General features: G+C 37.9%; 1 protein-coding gene across 4 annotated transcripts in view; it reads left to right on the forward strand.

The window, feature by feature from the left end:
• Nucleotides 1-14066: 14066 nt before the first annotated feature.
• The window catches only part of robo3 (roundabout, axon guidance receptor, homolog 3 (Drosophila)), an 85408-nt gene continuing 80319 nt past the window's right edge, over nucleotides 14067-19155 (forward strand). For all 4 annotated transcript variants that reach the window (XM_016561363.1, XM_016561364.1, XM_016561366.1 and 1 more), the window contains exon 1: nucleotides 14067-14624. In XM_016561363.1, the coding sequence (XP_016416849.1) occupies nucleotides 14552-14624 (73 nt within the window). In that variant the 5' untranslated portion in view covers nucleotides 14067-14551. The remainder of the gene's footprint in view (nucleotides 14625-19155) is intronic.

The following is a 19155-nucleotide window of genomic DNA, read 5'->3' on the forward strand; positions in this document are numbered from 1 at the left end:
GTGGAGAAGAGGAGAGAAGTTTCCACAGCTTAGCAGAGCTGCACACACTTATATGTGACCAAAAACTAAAAAAAAAAAAAAGATAAGAACATGTTTGTTTGGAAACAGGTTACAATTTTAAAATGTAAAGTTAAATTTGTATTTAAATTTAAGAATGAAATAATTTACCTGTTGAGAGTGTGTTGACAGTCTGTGTAGCTGGATCACTGAACTCCAGAAAATCAAGCATAGCGTTAGTTCTGGCAGGTCACGTTAGTCAAGCTCGCATCAGCTGACTCTCAGCTGATCCCCATCTACCTATAGGAATACCTATCTAACTATTCATATATAAGGTCCCTCAATATTATCAGCAGTTTTCACATTGCTCAATAGCTAATTATCCTCCTCCATCCCCAGCTCCTCCTCTGTCAGTCAGGATTCAGCCTTCTGATTATCCTTTGAATCAGACTAATTCTAAAATGTGTACGAGTTCTTGCCCAGAACAGAAACATACCGCCAATCCAAACTGTATGCTAATTGTCAATCATCTTTGACGAATAGTGGTCCTGACAGAAATCACTATGAGGCGCTTTGACAGTTACAGATTTGAAAAACAAAAGGGCGGGAATAAAGAACCCTAAACTCTAACACAAAGAACCATTTCAGCATAAAATGGTTCTTCAGAATGCTATGGTTCTTAATAAAACCATTACTGCATGTAAAGAACCTTTAAAGAACCATCTTTTTTTAGAGTGTATGTTATATGTTACAGACAGTTGTGGTTAAAAATATTGAGACCCATGCATTTTATTTAAATAATGCATTATTTTGTGCAACGTGAAGAATATATTACAATATATACATATATTATGTTGATTTGTTTTCTTATTTAAAATAACATGTTAAGTTATTAACTTACGTTTTATTTATTACTGTATATAGTGTACTGTATCAATTTACACTGATTTCATGGAAAGGTACCAATTAGGGCTGCAACTAACGATTATTTTGATAATCGATTAGGTGGTCGATTATTTTTTTCGATTAATCGGATTAAAAACCAACAATTTTCTTTTTTTATTTTATTGACAAAAACACACTATTCCACATTCTGCCCAATGTCCTTAAAACAAACGTGTCAGCTGAATGCTATGAAACATACAGTGCTTAACAATTTATTATACCACCTGCCATAATAAAGAGAAAACACATTTTAGGAATTTTAGGAATCTGTCAAAAAATTGTTAAAATCAAAAAAATGTTATTGTCATTTATTTATAAATACTTTTATTTATTCACATAACAAAAATGGCCTCCTATGCCCTTGCTTACGCATATTGGAGGACTAACCAATACAGAAAGCTATAAAATTATTTTGGTAATCACCAATACTGTTAATTTAGAGCAGCGGTGGCACAAACCATAATTTGTTAAAAACCTTACATAAATTTGTGGACAAGTATGTAAACTCCGTTGGACGTGCACTGTGGGCAGACCCGATTAATCGATAATAAGAATCGTTGTCGATTATTTTCATAATCGATTTTATCGATTAGTTGTTGCAGCCCTAGTACCAATATTTTTGGTCTTGACTGTAGGTAAGGTTGCATATGTAAGTTTTCAAGAATCAGCACAAAAATGCTTTTCTGCTGGCTTTGCAGTGTAAATGAGACTATAGCTGGTTAAATGGAGGCAAATTAATGCATGCAAGTACACCAATTGCAGTTCATAATGCAAATATTAAAATGAGATGATTTTGAAATTGTGGCAATGGAAAATGTTTTAACTTTATATTTCAGTTAAAACTGAATTCATTTTGAAAATCTGGTGAAGGATAGAGATGTATTTGCATTTAAATTGTATTTGTATTTAAAATAAAATAAAATGTCATTTTAATATAAATTATTACAAATTAAAAATATATAAGTATAGTGAATATCAGTACTTTATGAGCAGAGGACACAGTGCATTAGCAGTCTTAATGTTTTGAGAAATATTGTGTGTTATTCACTACATTTGTGTACAGACAATATTTCCTTTTCCTGTTTGTAACATCTTAGTTCACTAGCTAGTAATTGTGTAGGTGTAAGCTTATTTGAGTAATTATGCATTTCTGAAGGCATAAAAATCTGTTCTTCTATATTTACACAAGCAGATGCGTCATATTAATTGAAGTGTAAACTGTTTTAGCACATCAAAATTGCAAATACAGACGGAAGATTTGGAACATAAGGTGCATTTTTGTAACGTTCTGCTACTGTGACAATGTGCATACATTGACCTTGTGATGAAAGATCTGTTACTGAAACGTCTTCTCAGATTGTTTACATTCCTTCCCATCATCCCTTGTGTTTCAACTGTAAGCCTTAACAACAAGTTAAGTGTGACGATAAGGCGATAGAAGGCTCGAAGGGTTCAGCTGGTGATGAAAGCCTTGGCTAAATGTGTGCCCACTGACAAACCAGACAGCTGTACGATACATGCACCCTGTCAGCAGTGTTTTAGACCTGCTGAGCTCCGGTTGCTCAACAGCTTTGTGTTTTTTGGCCCAGTCTGCGGTTTAGCGTCGCCTTTGCGCTTTCGCTCTCAGGGATGTTGGACTCTGAACCCGTAAATGTTAGGTACACCTGCTCCCACAGCGGCCAAAACAGGTGTGGACCAATCAGATGCAGAGTAGTCTATTTAAAACATGGCCTTTTACGACTTTAAAAGCCTGCGATCTAAAGGCTAATTATCCGTAACAGCATCCGTTGTTCCTTTTGTGTTGACCCATATGTTAAAAGAGCTAGAAAATAGAAATTAATATGGCAGTAATGGTAAGAAATAACAATTAAATTACATTTTCTTTGTCTGTTTTTCTTTTCCATCCCCTGTGAAATGAAATGTTCGTCTTCTTTGTGTCATTACACTAACATTGTTCTTGCGTGAAAGCGTAAGACATGCCTTAAACTTGTTATAACTCCCAGAGGGAGGGTTTCGGGCAGTGCCGTTGTCTGTAACTGAGGTTGAGAGGCGGCCTATATGTCCAGCCATTACCATATATTTCAGAGTAAGAACTATTCACAGCTCTGGGTTGGACCTGAGGCCCAATCTGCCGTGTTTTGCACATCTGACTCCCTGTCGGTGATAGGCATGGGCTATTGTCTCCAAAACAACAGCAGCCTTGCATTTGGCCTCTGGTGGCCCAGGGGACAGTCCCCGCCACTCTCACCCTGGCTTGGGACGCTCCCCAAGGCATCACACATTCTCGACAGGGCTCGATGTTCCATAAATAAGAGAGACATCTTTATAGCACACACACAGAGGTAGTCCAGCTTACTTAGGTGCTGTAAATCAAGAGAAAGCTATGTGTGTGTAGGTGACATTACGGCTAGAATAGGCCACCTCTGATTAGGAGAAAGTGTGGTGTACAATGACAAAAAAGGGCACAAACAAGAGAAGGTGACACATACGGTTTAAAAAGGGAAACAATAACCAAAAATTTCTTGAAATACATTATTAAAGTAAATAAACTTTTTACATTTTTTACAATGTGTTTGATCCATGGAAAATCCATGGTGACTGATAGCCAATGTTCTGCTGAGGTATTCTGAATGAAACTAAAAAGGGAAATAATAGGCAAAACATTTTTAAAACAAAAATAAATCTGATATGAATCGGATACGAGCATTTGTGTCTGCCATGTAAGCAGACAGATCGCATATTTCCATCAATTCAAGTCATATGTCACTGAAAAAGCAATGGTGGTGTATGACGTCATCTCACGTGGACGCAAGCGTTGTTGCCAAGTCTGTGGTTTTCCTGTAGAATTCGGCTAGTTTTACACTGTTGCGACGGGTTGTTTTTCAGTCTGCGGGTTAGATGGAGGATACCCCCGACAGAGGGGAAAACTGAAGAAAAAATATGACTGGTGTAGTTTTAGTCTGTTTTAAATAACAATTTGGCTGGTTTTGTTTCGCAGACCTGGCAACCCTGTTTCCGGGTCTTCCTTGGGTGGTTTCGCCAGGTGTATCCTCCTTATTTTTCCTGTAAGAGTTGGCGCAGCCATTTGGAAATTGAATGTGTCTGGCTTCCGGTGTCATCCGCTTCCAGCTATTTTTAACTGTTCAAAATGGCTTGTTTTGCAGCTTGATATTGCAAACTGGTGTTTCTTACCATATTATTTTAATGTATTATCTTATTTGTGAACACACTGGTTTGTAGTGCAAACAGTTTTACTGTTTACTGCTCTTTGTTATTCTTCTCGTTATTTCCATACAGTGGCTAATGAACCAGAAGTCTCGCACATTCACAGAAAACTAATTATTTCTGCGTTATATGTGGATAGTGCGTTGATAAGGTAGATAGTGTAAATGCAGATATCGAATATGGGTCACTTTAAAAAAAAAAAGATGTAAGCTGGTCATCAAAAAAAAAAACCTGATATAGTCAACAAATCAGAATTTGGCATCAAAACCTGCAGTGTAAATGTGGCCTTAGAAAACTAGTAGTAAATCCTGCATAGTTTGCCTTTTTTGTTTCTTCTATGGTTAGTGTTTAGTGAGCAACCATAATAGTGACACTTACTGTTTTTATCAGAAATTTCATTCTGTACTTGTGCTTCAGTGCTTCTCTAGTTCTCATAATCATACCTCACATCTGAAGGACCCTCTTTCCCGAATCACAAGTGGAATCCCTGTCTGCTCTTGAACAGGAGGAAACAGAATTCTTCACATGGGAGGAAATGTGTATTGGGACAATAGAAAGCCAGCTGGGGGTTATTCTCATCAGAGTCTCTCTGCACAGCAGACCGTGAGGGTTTGTGTCTCTCAGTGGGATGGGGCTGGTCTCCATGCGTGGTTGCTTTTTACATAAAGTGTGATCAGCGGTACACAACATGTGGGCCTAATGGTGAAAGCTGGCACAGGCTTAATTGGCACAACTGTGGTACACAGTCCCTCTGTGTTTCTGTTTGTGCTCACCAAGCTTGTGTTGCTTATATTTACACTTTTCGTTCTCATTTTTTCCAAGCTCTGTTTCCATTTCTCTCACTGCCTGACTCTCTTTTCATTCCTCCTTACTCTCTTCCCACTGGTGTTTATCCATTGTGTCAGAGTGAGTTTATTCTTTGGGTCCCGGTTTGGTGCAGCGATGTTCTAAGTCCCCCTGGCCAATCTCTCCATGTTGTAAACAGGCTTAAGGAATGTTCTAGTGCTGGATTACTCTCTGCCCACCCTGCCTTCATCTTGAGTTTTACCCCTGAGCAGTTTTCGTCCAGTGCGGACAACCTGAGAGAGCTAAGAGATAAAACAGTAGTGTCACTCTTATACCAACCAGAGCGTTCCAGCTCTGACACACCACTGGATCAGATCACCGGAGGAAGAGTTCACACTGAAATGCCGTAAGAACAAAATGAAAAGTTGCCTTATATGTACAGTTTTAAGGCAGCCAATTTAGTATGTTTTATACATGAAGTGTTTCTTAAGCATATAGAGGGATTGACAAAAATGCAAAAATTCATAAGTTGTATGCAACTTTTATCTTTTATTCATGTTCAGTGCCAAACAGATTCTGATTAAGAATTCAGACTTTTTCCCCCAGCTATTTATGCTTTTTTCCCCACATCAAATAATAACACAATGCACTATGTATGGTTAATGCAATAACTAACTGCTATTGCTTAAATTGCTGTTATGGATGCAAAATATATGCCAAATGTAATATATACATAAAAAAACGTATTGTTGACATGGGTATTAATCAATATTTTTGCTTTTTTAAACTGATTAGGCCAATATTGATAGTCTATAGTAAAAATCATTTTAAAAATATGTTTTATAGTATACTGTTAATTTAATTTTTTTTGTCATTCATTCATTGGTTGGTACTACTGATTATTGAATTATTGAATTATATAGTGTTTAGTGGCTAAAAACAAATATTATATTGTAAATCTACTTTATAATTATTTGATTTATTTATATATCATATCATATATATAGTATATCACATCATATTAGTACTGAATGAATGACAAAATAAATTAACAATTTATTATAAAACGTGTGATCTATGATTAAAACAAGTTTTATCCTCTCAATACTGGCCTAATTGATCTATAAAATTACTAATATTGGCTGATACTAATATGGTGACAATATATTATGCATTCATAATTGTAATTTAAGTAATATTGGAATTTCAATAACATAATTTTCATAGAAAATGATCTAAAGCTGCATTAACTATCAGTTGTGGTGTTAACCATACATAGCACATCAACTTTTAATTCATGTAAAAAAAAAAAAATAAAAATAATAAGATAAAATTGATTGTTAATTGCATATTATACGTTTGAATCTCATTGACATTTAATCAGAATCAGCATGGCGTTGAATATGAATTCCCATCTCCAGATCAGCTACTAATCCCCACCTGCATAAGTGCAATAAGCTGCGAGTTGATAGCATTGATTCCTCACTGTCTCCTCTGTCGCCTCCCACACTGAAACTGAGAGCAGAAGCGATGTTGTGATACACTAATTTGCATTTTAGTCAATATGCAATGCAGTCAAATGAGTTACCCTTTGCATATTTAAAAGCGTTTCTGTAGCCCATCCGTGATAGAGATGCCGTTTGTCTATTGTACGTAATTTTCCGGTGCAAACAGCATGGAATCTGCGGGTTCAGAGATATAAACATGCATATTGTGAGTCCACTTAAACACATGCATGTAGGCATGCAAACAGCTAATTTCAACTTAATGTATTAAACAAAGAGAGAAATGGCCACTCTGATGAGATAGCTAGTGTCAAACCAGGCTTCTCCGGACCCAGCTATAGCCAAAAACCGTGTGTCAGAGCATATTTCCCCAGGGCTACTAGCCGTTGAGGACTGTAATTGTTGTCATCTCCCTCCTGAATCTAGCTACAGACTGTGGGAATTGGAAGAGTCATTTCATCTCCAGGGAAACGAAATGATGGGATCTCCAATTTTCCAGCACAAGTTGAAGGCAAAAAGAGGACGCGGAACATATCATTAGTGAGCCGCTAGTACATCTCTAGACTAAATAACTAGCTAACCTGCACAGGTCTTCCTCAAGAGTGTACAAAGGAGTAGCTAGTCAACAATTACTAAAGGTGCGGTCACATTTATCAATGTTTGGCGGATTTTTGCGGGTGAAATTCAAAAGATTTCCCCACACAGATTTCGCAGTGGGTACAAGTACAACAGCGCGCAGCTCAGCACAATCTCAACGTATTAATGAAAGAAGTTTAGAAATCAGTTTAGACAGTTTTGCAATTGAAATGCTAAAGGTGTGGTCACATTTACCATTGCTCTACAAATTTTTGTGGGCAAAATCCAGTAATTTCAATAGGAATCTACACAATTGTGTGAGGGCGAAAGATTTCAATTGTAACTTAGCGCAGCTCCGCATAATTTCAATGTATTAATGAAATAAGTAGAAATAAGTAGAAATCATCAGAAAAATATACTTTTTCACTACAAGCAATCCAGAAAGTTTCAGTGAGCAAAAATATGTGCTATTCTCAGTTTTGTGATTAAAATGCTAAAGGTGTGGTCACATTTACCATTGCTCTGTGAATTTTTATGGACAAAATCCAGTCATTTGAATAGAAATCTACACGATTAGAAATTTCGCGCAAGGTTGAAAGATTTTTCCTCTCAGATTTTGCAGTGAATTCAAGTACAAAATAGCACAGCTCATCACAATCTTAATGTGTTTGATGAAATAAGTTTAGAGTCCTTCGGAAAAATGTACTTCCTCACTTTCTGGCCGTTTACGAGCAATCCAGAGAGTTCCAGTGTACAAAATCATGTGATATTCTCTCGCAGATTTGCGATTGAAATGCTAAATGTGCGGTCACATTTACCATTGTTCACCCCGGCAAAATCCAGTCATTTCAATAGGAATCTACATGATTGGGAATTTTGCATAAAGCCCTGTTCACACCAAGAATGATAACTATAAAGATAACTATAAAGATAAACGATATTATCGTCCACACCAGCGGAAAATATCGTCTGTTTATTCTAAGCGCACGCTCATCTGCCTCTTTAAATTCTCGTGCTCGTTATAACAGGATGGATTCTGATTAGGAGTCAATTAGAGCCCGACCGATATAGGTTTTTTGGGGGCTGATGCCGATACCGATATTAGGGAGTAAAAAAAGACAGATACCAATATATCAGTCGATATTCTTTATGTGTAGGCTATATTTTAGTACAGTATAGTCAAAAGTTTGGACACACTTCCCATTCGTGTGTCCAAACTTTTGACTGGTACTGTATATAGAATACAGTCACAGCTTTTCCAAATGTAAATATATAAAATGAACAAATAATAATAATTAATAATTTTTTTTTCACAAACTACACAAAAAAAAAGTGTTGTGTATTTTATGGTAATCAAATGAACATGCAGAACATTCGTTTTTTAAATTGTCTTTTTGCAGACAGACACAGTCTATATATACAGTATATATATATATATATATGTGGCGTGGCGCGACGTGACAAAATACAATAGAATTCTATTGTATTTTGTTGCGCCGTGCGATGTGATGGACCGATGTAATAAGCATGAGTTCTGGGCCGCGGCGCGACCAATATAAACAGCATTGACTGAATGGCCGCGATCAGCTCCGGTGGCCGTAACACAGGCTGTAATGCGCCACAGATGCGTGCCGTGATGTGCAAATCAGCTATAGTCTCTAACGTCACTTAATCTGCTGTTAAAAATGAGCCATCCATTCATCATATCATCATGCAAAACTAAGAATTAGAATCATTGTAATGTGACGATCAAATATAGGTGCGGGTGGGTGGTGGGCGGATAATTTGAAGCAGCGGACTCGGTGAAGTTTGAGCTCATCCGCGCATCTCTACACTACACTGACCTGGGTCGCCAGTAGCAAACAATGGAGTGCGCTCTGTTGGACAAACTAAGTAATTACACCATTCAGAAGCATGTAATCTGCGTTATATGTTCTGTAAAAAAAAAAAAATTCATATCGGCGGCATATCGGCAGCATATTCGCCGATACCGATATATCGGCGACAGGCTCATATCGACTGATAATATCGGCTAAACGATATATCGGTCGGGCTCTAGTGTCAATGTTTGTATCGTTCATCAGCTGAAAAAAATCGTTCTGAAAGTGATTCCAATGAAATCGTTTCTCTGTGCTTTTATCGTTATAGCTGTGGTGTGGACTCTGCTATTCTTTAATATTGAGAAAATTTTTTAGAACTATATATTTATCGTTATCTTTATAGTTATTGTCCTTGGTGTGAACAGGCCTTAAGTGTGAAAGATTTTTCTGCGCAGATTTCGCTACGGGTTCAAGTGCATTTCAGCACTGCTCATTTGTGACCTGTACATGTTTAATAAAATAAGTTTAGAAACTATCAGCAAAATTTACTTTTTCACTTTCAGGTAGTTTAACGAGCAAAGTTCCAGTGTGCAAAAAATTTGCATTATTCTCTGGCAGCTTAATGATTGAAATGTGATTTCAGTCCCATTTACCTTTACTTAGAGAATTTCAATAATTCCAATAGGAATCTGAGTGATCGAGAGTTTCTCATGGAGGCAAAACATTTCAAATTTTGCAACTGTTTCAAGTGGGTCACACAGAATCACCACATGGACCAACAGAAAGCTGCTTGATTTGAAAGTGGCTTGTGTGTACTACATCGCTACACTATTGTTGCTGAAATTTGCTAATTTGACTGCACTTTAATAGACTTAAGCTCATCTAACTCAAAAAACAAGTATATTGTGAAAGTTATCCAATTAGCAGCCACCTTTGAGAGGCTTGTGCATGCAAGTCGACCTTACATAGTTCCTGTGCCAAGAATGTGGCCGTATTACATAATTAGCTCTTGAAACCAGTTGTCTCCTTTGAAAACCGGACCTGCTAACACATAAGGGGTTAATGTCAGACTTCCTCCCGAGTCTGTGGTGTTGTGCCGCAACAGAAGGGGCTCGGTCGTCTGATACACACCAATTTCAGCCCCTTTCAGGATGTTGGAGGAGAACAGAGGGACCTTCTCGCTTCACAGAGCTACAATTAAGGGGGCCTCAAACAGAGGGGCTCAAAGACAAAGACAGAGGGAGAGCGAGAGAGACAGAAAGAGGGAGAGAGAGAGTGATAGACAGGCAGGCAGAGGTAGGGAAAGTGGAATATTAATGCATTGAAGAGCAACAGGAAATTGGGCGTCTAAATGTGCACCCGTGTCCCCCGGGATGATTAGTAGCAGCCAGTCTCATTCAAAAGCAGATCAATGAGGAGATATATTGTCATTTTCCAGCCGCACCCGCTTAATCAATTAATCTATAATAAGATCGGTGCATCTTAAAGGGCCAGTGCTAGAATTAACAGGTTTCGGTTGAGGATCCCAATGTGTGTTTTTTCTGTTCATGCATCTGAGATGGAATACATTTCATAGATTTCTCTCATTGAATGGTTTAAGTTGGCAAAACAGAGCATAGTTGATTGTGTTTGATTTGATGCTCAGGCCACTGTGTATAATCAAGCAATTGTTCTCAATCAAAGGGCAGCAAAAAAAAGACATTGTTGCCAGGTCTTTTGTTTCTTTTTAAGCCTTTGTGCACTTTCTTTTAATTTCATCTGTCTTTTGGCATCCTTCCCTCAACTGTCATATGCAACACTGCTTTGGGTATATGGGGGAGTCAGATTCTTTTCCGTTACATAAGGACTCGGTGTATTGCTTTTCACATTAAATGTCATTTGGTCTCAGCGTTCTGTCAGTCTCCATGGCGATCGCAGCGTGATGGGCAGTCAATATCTTTCTATGGGGATTTTGGCAGGAACACATGCCGGACACATGTACAAAGCATGTCGATATGTGCTTTAGGTCTTTGTGAATGTCACTAGGATGTGATGCAGCGCATTTTTGTTGTTGTGCCATTACAAAATCCTCTTTTTATTTTGACGTTGTCTGTCTTAGTTTCCTTTAAATAAATATTCTGGGTTGAATACCAAATTTTAAGAAGTTAAGCTCAATCGATAACTCGATTATTTATTTATTTATTTATTTATTTATTTTTACATTTTGTGGATATACTATTGAAACAGTCAGTATTGCAATATTTATAATATTTACTTACATTGTAAGTACCGCACTATAACCCAGATTTCTTATTTTTCCACCTTATTTTTCCAAATGGCACCTTTTTTTTTTTTTCCTCCAATAATCAACATCTTCACAAATGCTGTAGTTTAAGCTTAACTTCCACCAATCTCTGAATATTCCTTTAAACACTTGAATATGTCACATTTGTGTGTTCATTTGTTCTTTGGGATGTGCTGAGCTTTAAATTCACAGTGTCAGATGGCTTGGCCCTTGTTCAGTGTGAGTTGTCAGGTGTTCATGGTGCAGCTGATCAGTGTAATAAATCACGTTTTGCTGGCACAGACTCAAGTGGCTGTGTGGTGGATGGGCTAATTACTTATAGTGCTATAGCGTTTTCAGAACGTTTTCTGCTGTCAGTGCTGATTGCTCAACACTGATATGATGTCTGATACCTTGCCACCAAGGTGCATTTCTTTTTTTATCTCTGCATAGCTTATTTGAATAATTTGAAGTCAGTTTTGCCGCCACCTTATTTGAGAGGTTAAGTTCATTTCTATTGATAAAGCCTCTGGATTGGCTGTACATAATAGCGACTTTCAATTGGGTGTGTAAATTACTGGACGTTTCGAAGGGATTGCTTCAGGCATGCTTTTAACTGTAATTTATCTTCTTAGAAGGAAAAACACTGATTTAACACTCTTGTGTTTATTGCATAAAACTCGCTGCAAATATTTTATAGTTCTCAGACGAACAAAGCAGATGTTAAATAACACAACAGCAGAGTGTTTGCGCCCCTCAGTGTGAGAAAGATTGAGCAACTCATTGTTAGCTTTTATAAATTCAATGATAATCTGTCATCTGCAGCGATGTTCTCCGAATTCCCGCTCTTGGCGTACTTCTGCGACTGTTGCTTAATGGCATCATTAAGACGCGATGATGTGATGTCGCAATAACTCTCACGCTAATGTGATTATTCAGCTAAATTCACAGAATGCACGCTCGTCCTGACGCATCCAGCTGATGTTTTATGGTAGCTGGAGCATGCTGCATCAGTCATAAGAGAGATGAAATGTATTTAGGGGAAAACGGAATCATGTTTTATTCAATTACACGCTGAAGCTCAATTAATCAGTTTTTGCAATTAAGTTAAACTTCCTCATGCATCATACATGAGAACAATATTAAGGGTAGTTGCTCCAGAAGCTCCCTGTGTACTCCAGGCGCTGACTGTCCTCCACTGTGAACATAATGGAAGAGAATATATTACGTTAGGAAAATTAAGTATGAAGGGTTGCCCGCTTCCAAAAATTTCACGATAAAAGGATTAAAAATGATGAGTCAAAATGATCCTGAATTCCAAATCTATAACAAATCCATACAAAAATCAGTACTCATTCATTTATTTAGCTTATATATTTTTACGTTTTAGTTATATCTTAATAAATATATTTAAATTAAATTAAATTATTATTTTAGAAGATTTGGCTGCTTTTATAATACATTTATGGTGCTTTTATTTTGTCAGTTTTGGAGTTCAGCAACCCTTTCTCAATTAATTTCCATTGTAGTATGGAAGAGAGCAGAGTAAACATACTTCAAAATATCTCATTTTGTGTGTCTTGAAATTAACATGAAATGCAATTTGTTGGTTAATTTTTAACAAATACAGTTTCATTATAGTGGAGAAAATGGCTGGGATGGAAAGAGTGAAATGCGGTGAATACAAAACAGCCCTCTTTTCCCTCTTTAGTGATTCATTGCTGTTATTTGCCAGGGCTGAATCCACCGTTATCATCCGCCATCATTACCTGCCGCAGACAGAGGGTCTTCTGTGTCGTGTCTCATTGTCTGAACCTCATACCACACTGATATACCTCTGATATTGCTTTTCACTTCTGATCTAGTCATTCCCATGAAACAATGGCATTTCTGTGATTGATGATTTGCTTAGAGCCCGGAGTCTTCAGGGGCTGATTGATGCTGCTTTTTTGGAGACGGAACAGAATTTAAAGGTAATAGTGAAATGAATTGCACTGTTTTCTTGCGCCTTGATCTACAGGGCTCTTCATTTTAGTGATGATTGAACTCAGGCCTATATATATATACATAAGGGTTGCCCGCTTCCAAAAATTTCACGATAAAAGGATTAAAAATGATGAGTCAAAATGATCCTGAATTCCAAATCTATAACAAATCCATAAAAAAATCAGTACTCATTCATTTATTTAGCTTATATATTTTTACGTTTTAGTTATATCTTAATAAATATATTTAAATTAAATTAAATTATTATTTTAGAAGATTTGGCTGCTTTTATAATACATTTATGGTGCTTTTATTTTGTCAGTTTTGGAGTTCAGCAACCCTTTCTCAATTAATTTCCATTGTAGTATGGAAGAGAGCAGAGTAAACATACTTCAAAATATCTCATTTTGTGTTCCACAGAGAGAGAAAAAACGTGGACATTTCTACAGATTTCTCGTTTTTGAGTGAACTATTCCTTTAAATCAGCTAAAATGCTGTTTTTGGACATATTATTCTCAGAATACATTTGGTCAACTAAAACTGTCATGTTTTAAAAGGAATTACTCACCTAAAAAAATGAAAATTCTTATCTTTTATTCACTCTCAACACAAAAGGAGATGTTAGGCAGAATGACAGCCTCAGTCTCCATTCACTTTTATTGTATGGAATGATACAATGAAAGTCAGTGGTGACTGAGGCTGTCAGCTCTGCCTAATATCTTCTTTTGTGCGCTGAGTGAGAAAGAAAATCATATACGGCTTTGAAACAACATAAAGTTGAGTAAATAATGACAGATTTTTAATTACTGGGATTATTATCTCTCACAACTACTCCAGAATTTAATTAATTCACTATTTACAGCGATATCTGCAGGCTGAGTGAAATGAAGCGCCTGGCCCTTTAAGAGCTCTGTTACCCCAGTGTGGGTAACTGCTGAAGGGAGTCAGGGGGTGGGCTTGAGCCACGAGACAGTCGCCTGTAGACCCGAGAGTAGTAAATCCGTTCATTCACAGCGAAGGGAAGAGTGCGGGGCAGCGGCGGAGATGGAAATCTGACTGAAGGGGCTGTTAAAGAACGGATACTTTTTACATACTCAAGCAAAGCGAGAAAACAAATATGTTTTGCCCGTGAAATGAATCTTGGAGGAAATAAGAGCGGCTGGGACGGACTGTGAGCATCACATCTTAGTCCGTTACATTGACTCTTTATCTGTACAGATCAGCGCTCGAGCGCACAGGAAGCGCACGGGAATATGGAGTATTTGTGATGCTCAGATTATTTTACCCAGTTTTTGTGTGTTTTGGGTTTAATTTGTAAAGTTCTTCAATGTGACCGCCTGTTCAAACGCGTCTCCTGCACTTCAACCGGATTGTAGCGCTTTTGGGGTGGTTTTAAGGACTGTTTGTCCGGATAAAGGCGACTGAAGTGGACTTTATATCTGAGGGTGATGGAGTTTCGCAGGACTTTAGATGCGCTGCTCGTTGTGTTTGCCATCATCTCTCAAATCTGCGTGTCTCAAGGTAAGCTGGAGAAAATACAACACGACAGATGGCCATATGAGGATTATGATCGCAAAACATTGTGGAATAGTTGTCGACATCTTCTCTGGTGTTTTTAAATGTAAATTTTGTCTTAAGGATGGTGGTATTTTATTGTTGTTGCTTCGGTTGTACGGTGATAATGCACACAATTTATATAGATACAGAACTCATACACAGCAGCAGAACATTTTTTAAAATGTATTATTTACAGTGTTTTTAATATTCAAACAGTCAATATGTATTGGTTGAGATATTCTTGATCTTAAGTTATAGTAAAGTCAAACCCCTTAATTTTTGATTAAATTACACAGCATCTCATGTGTCCTTAAAAAGGCATATATACCTTATATATACAATGCTTTTAAAGGGGTCATATGATGCGATTTCAAGTTTTCCTTTCTCTTTGGAGTGTTACAAGCTGATTGTGCATAGATAAGATCCCTGAAGTTGCAAAGACTAAAGTCTCAAAACCAAAGAGATATTCTTTATCAAAGTTAAGACTCTGCAGATCAGTGGTATTGCTGGCAGTGCTGGCCAACAGAAGCTCTGTTTTATGGGGCAGTAAACATTGCCTCTGAGATATGTCCTCCAATATAACCGCTGACAAAATCTGCCACTGAATCAAGGGTAGCACAGCCGCCAGACGAGGGATGAAATGACATGCAAATCTTTTATTTGACTAGATCTATAGCCCAATCTAAATTGTGTTGTCAATACTGTGCTTTTCTTTTGTTTCATGAACAGATCTGGTCAAACCAAAACCAATTCTGGTTTTTACAACAGGCTCAAAACCATCCAAAAAGTGAGTCTGGATTAGTTCGGTGTAGCTGAATTGATCATTGTCCCGTTCTTTTCCCACACCTCTGACTTAATCCAGCTCAGGTATGTGGCGAGGGCCGCTGGCTATCTCCTCTCACCTTCTCACACCTGATAAGGGTTTTGAAAGAAAAGGCATTGAGTTACACTTCAACTTTTCATTTATAGCTGCCTGATCCTTTCTGAGTGTGATTGTTGTGTACTTGTTTGTCTATGTTACGTTTGTAGCTCGAGGAGGACTGTTTGCTCGGCTTCTTTTGAAGTCATTTTAAACAGCCACAAACAGCTGTCGGCTCTTCCCGGATTGTCCCCAAACATGCATTTAACGACTGCCGGCCTTTGACTCACTCGATAATGACATCCTTTAAACCAGATGAACCTTAGTTTAAAATGAGAAAATTACTTGTAAGCGCAACATTTCTTTTGTATTTTCAATTAACACGCAAGGTTCTGTAGCTGTTACATCCTATACTGTATAAGCATTTGATTGGCAGCATTTCAAAAGCTCTGCGACTTTTTGTGTAAAGTGTGTCATTTAGGGTTTTCCCTCCATGCACGACAGCTTATTTTGATGTCTTGTGTCTTCAGGACTGTCGTCGCTCCTTAGATCAGAAGCGAAGCATGTTTGCTTGTGTGTGTGTGTATAAGAGGTGTGACTCAGGGAAGTCTGCGTCTCCCTCTCGATCACACAGTTACTCCCTGTCTCCTCTGTGTAAACAGTGTGCTGTCGAGAGGCTGTCAATAAGGAGGGAGATAAATGCCGCATCTCCTACTGAGCACGCTCTGATGTCTCAGTCTGATTTCTGTCCCGGCACATTCACGCTCTTTACTGGATCCTTGCCGGGAGACAAAACAGCTTGGCAATATCTTTCCAGCACTCTTTTGTTCTTGCCGAGATCATACTTAAGAATTAATAAAGCTGCACCACAAATGTACTTTTTAATGTGCTTTAAAAAGTGACACCTTTGATTAAAAGCACATATTTCACTATGCAAGAGCGTAACTCATCTCCCAAAATAGCAGGATTTAATCACCTCCTCTTTGTGGCAGCTTTTTAATTGGTCAAGTAAGGAAGCCAGAAACACATACGGCTCTGGTTTTATGAGTCTAGCGCTGACAGGAAGTTTGAATTGAACCCTAAAGACATCGACTCTGCTGGCGTTGCTGTGTGGCAGTGAATGGGGACACAACACAATGCCTTGGCATCAATCTGTCCAACCTTGTGTCTCTGGCCGCAGATGAAGACAGTTTAATGGCCTTGCGCATTAGTTCCAGTGGCTGTGGTGACCCTCAAAGCCATGTTCCAAATGGGAAGCACTATACAAAGAATCAGAGAGGCCAAACTAAACTCTCTGAGTGTGTTTATGACTAGTAGTTTCAATTATAATTTGTTAGCTATTCAGATTTCTTAAATATGCGTCTGTGATTTGTTTTCTTGAAGTGGTAGCTCGCTTTACATTTGCAGAACTGTTGAACATATTGTGGAAACCTGGATTGAAAAAGTGACACACATACAAGGATTAATTGGTTTAAGTAGAGATATTGTCAGGACATCTGCAAATACATCATTCATTTAGATAGCTGTCGATAGGAAAAGTACGTAACGTAACCCACTTTTGACTCTCTTTGGCTGTTTTTTAAATTACTATAGATTGTATCTTTCTTTAATGAATTACTTTTTTCTATCTAGCACTCCAACCCAGACTGAGTTCGATATTAAGCCTCCCTGTCAAGAAATATAACTGCCTCTGTATTTAATCAGAAACTTTCTCACCACTTCGATATTGACATGCCCTACAGCGGTGATTCTGTGATTCTCTTTCCCATCCAATAACTCAATAGAAGTCAGTGTGGTTTATATCAACAATAATACAATAAGGGAAGTTCATGGTTGTTTTCTGGGATCTTTCCAGTATGGGGCTTTTCACACATCAGTCTGTAAGAGTAGCAGGTTTTTTTCTCCCCATCATTCCTGTCTTTTCATCCATCATCCATTTATGTAACTGAAATAGCAAAAAGACCAATACCTGCTTAATTTACGAAGTGTGTATATATAGAAAGTGTTTGAGTTTAAGAAGCACATTTATTTAAAGCCTAAGCTTTTGAAACACATGCAATAGCTGCATTTGTTTGTTGCTTTCCTAATCCAACAGCAAGGTATCACAGTAATCCTCTTTTTTGGACAGATTTTTTTTTCTCCAAGTTCATCTGGCCCTCAAAGGTAGAAGAAATTTTAGCTTTTTTTTCCTTCTTTTCACAATAATATACTGTATAAGAAATTGCAGTTAAACACATACCTTCAAGGTCCAACATGAACTTGTTTCCACACCTTTCGATGGATAGATAATAAAGTTGTTTTACTACCAAGTTACTTTTATTTTAACTTTTATTTACTTGCCATAGCCAGTTTTTACACACATTTGGTGCTTGCTTTTAACTTTAGACCCTGCATACTCATTCCTCCCCACTCTTTAAACATGTAAATATGCCTATTAAGATAAGGTTGTTGAAGACTGTGGATAATTTCAAGTGGGTTCTGCAGTTTATCTGTGTGCCAGTGTGTGGAAAGAAGCTGAGGGGCATTGCAGGGGCCACCTGCATGCCAAGGCGACATACCACTTACATACCCAGACGAAGAATCCTTAGTATCTCCAGGCCTGGAGCACAGTTCCCATGGCATGACTGCTCAGCCACTCTTTTAGTTATCGGATCACTTTTGGGCAAAAAATTAAGATATTACTCTTGATCCATGCCTTCTGACAAACAACACAGTATGACTGCTCATTATCAGGACCTGCTGAGCCTATAGATTACCACACTCTCACACTGAGTAACAACTCACTCCAACTCTTAAACAGCTGGCTTGTGCTTTGAGTGTTTACATGGTGCAACTGTGTTGTCCTTGGAGAAACAGAGACCTCTGGTCTGTGTTTTATTCGCTCTGTTTACTAGTTGATGCAAACAGACCTGGCTAATAGTGTATATAAGTGTGTGTTTGGGCACACTGTAAACAAAAGGGCCCGGGGCCGTGTGTGCTCTCTCATCAGGAGCTCCAATTTAATGACTCAGTCTCTATCTGCATGGGCACTGCTATTAGATTACCTTCATTAACACACACTTCTTTCTCGTTCTCTTCCCTCCTAGCACCTATGTTTACACACTTTCATGCTGTTCAACTTCGTTCCTGTGCTCCTACTTAACTTTGAGTCCCCGTTATCCTCATCAGTCGTGATCTTTGTGTTGCTGGGTTCAGAGGGGTATTAGACATGGACATTACGTGCGCGGTTGTTGTTTAATGGCCGTGTAGATCAAAATCGCAGCTTGGCAGAGCTATAATTTGTCCTTGAGTGCAATGCAAAGAATGTTGTGAATGTTTTTCTGTGGTGTCAATATTCTTTGTCTTTGTCTCTGTCAGAGCGATTGAACTGTTAACAGGCTGTTGTTCGTGTCTCCATAGACGTGTGGCAAGACTTTGATATTATCAGCTCTATTCTATGCCAAATAGTTTCTCTTACTGCAGGAATCTGCTGCTTTCCTTGCTGAAAATACCATGACTTATGCTTTTTGCCGGCTTGTACTGAAGGACCAACAAACTAGAGAGTTTTTCGCTGTATGTTTTATACTATGATATGTTACTTGATATTTGATATATTTTAATATTTAATATTAATGTGTGTGTATATGTATATGTATA

This window comes from Sinocyclocheilus rhinocerous, unplaced genomic scaffold (assembly GCF_001515625.1).
Source record: "Sinocyclocheilus rhinocerous isolate Xijiao unplaced genomic scaffold, SAMN03320098_v1.1 scaffold708, whole genome shotgun sequence".
NCBI classification, from domain to species: domain Eukaryota; kingdom Metazoa; phylum Chordata; class Actinopteri; order Cypriniformes; family Cyprinidae; genus Sinocyclocheilus; species Sinocyclocheilus rhinocerous.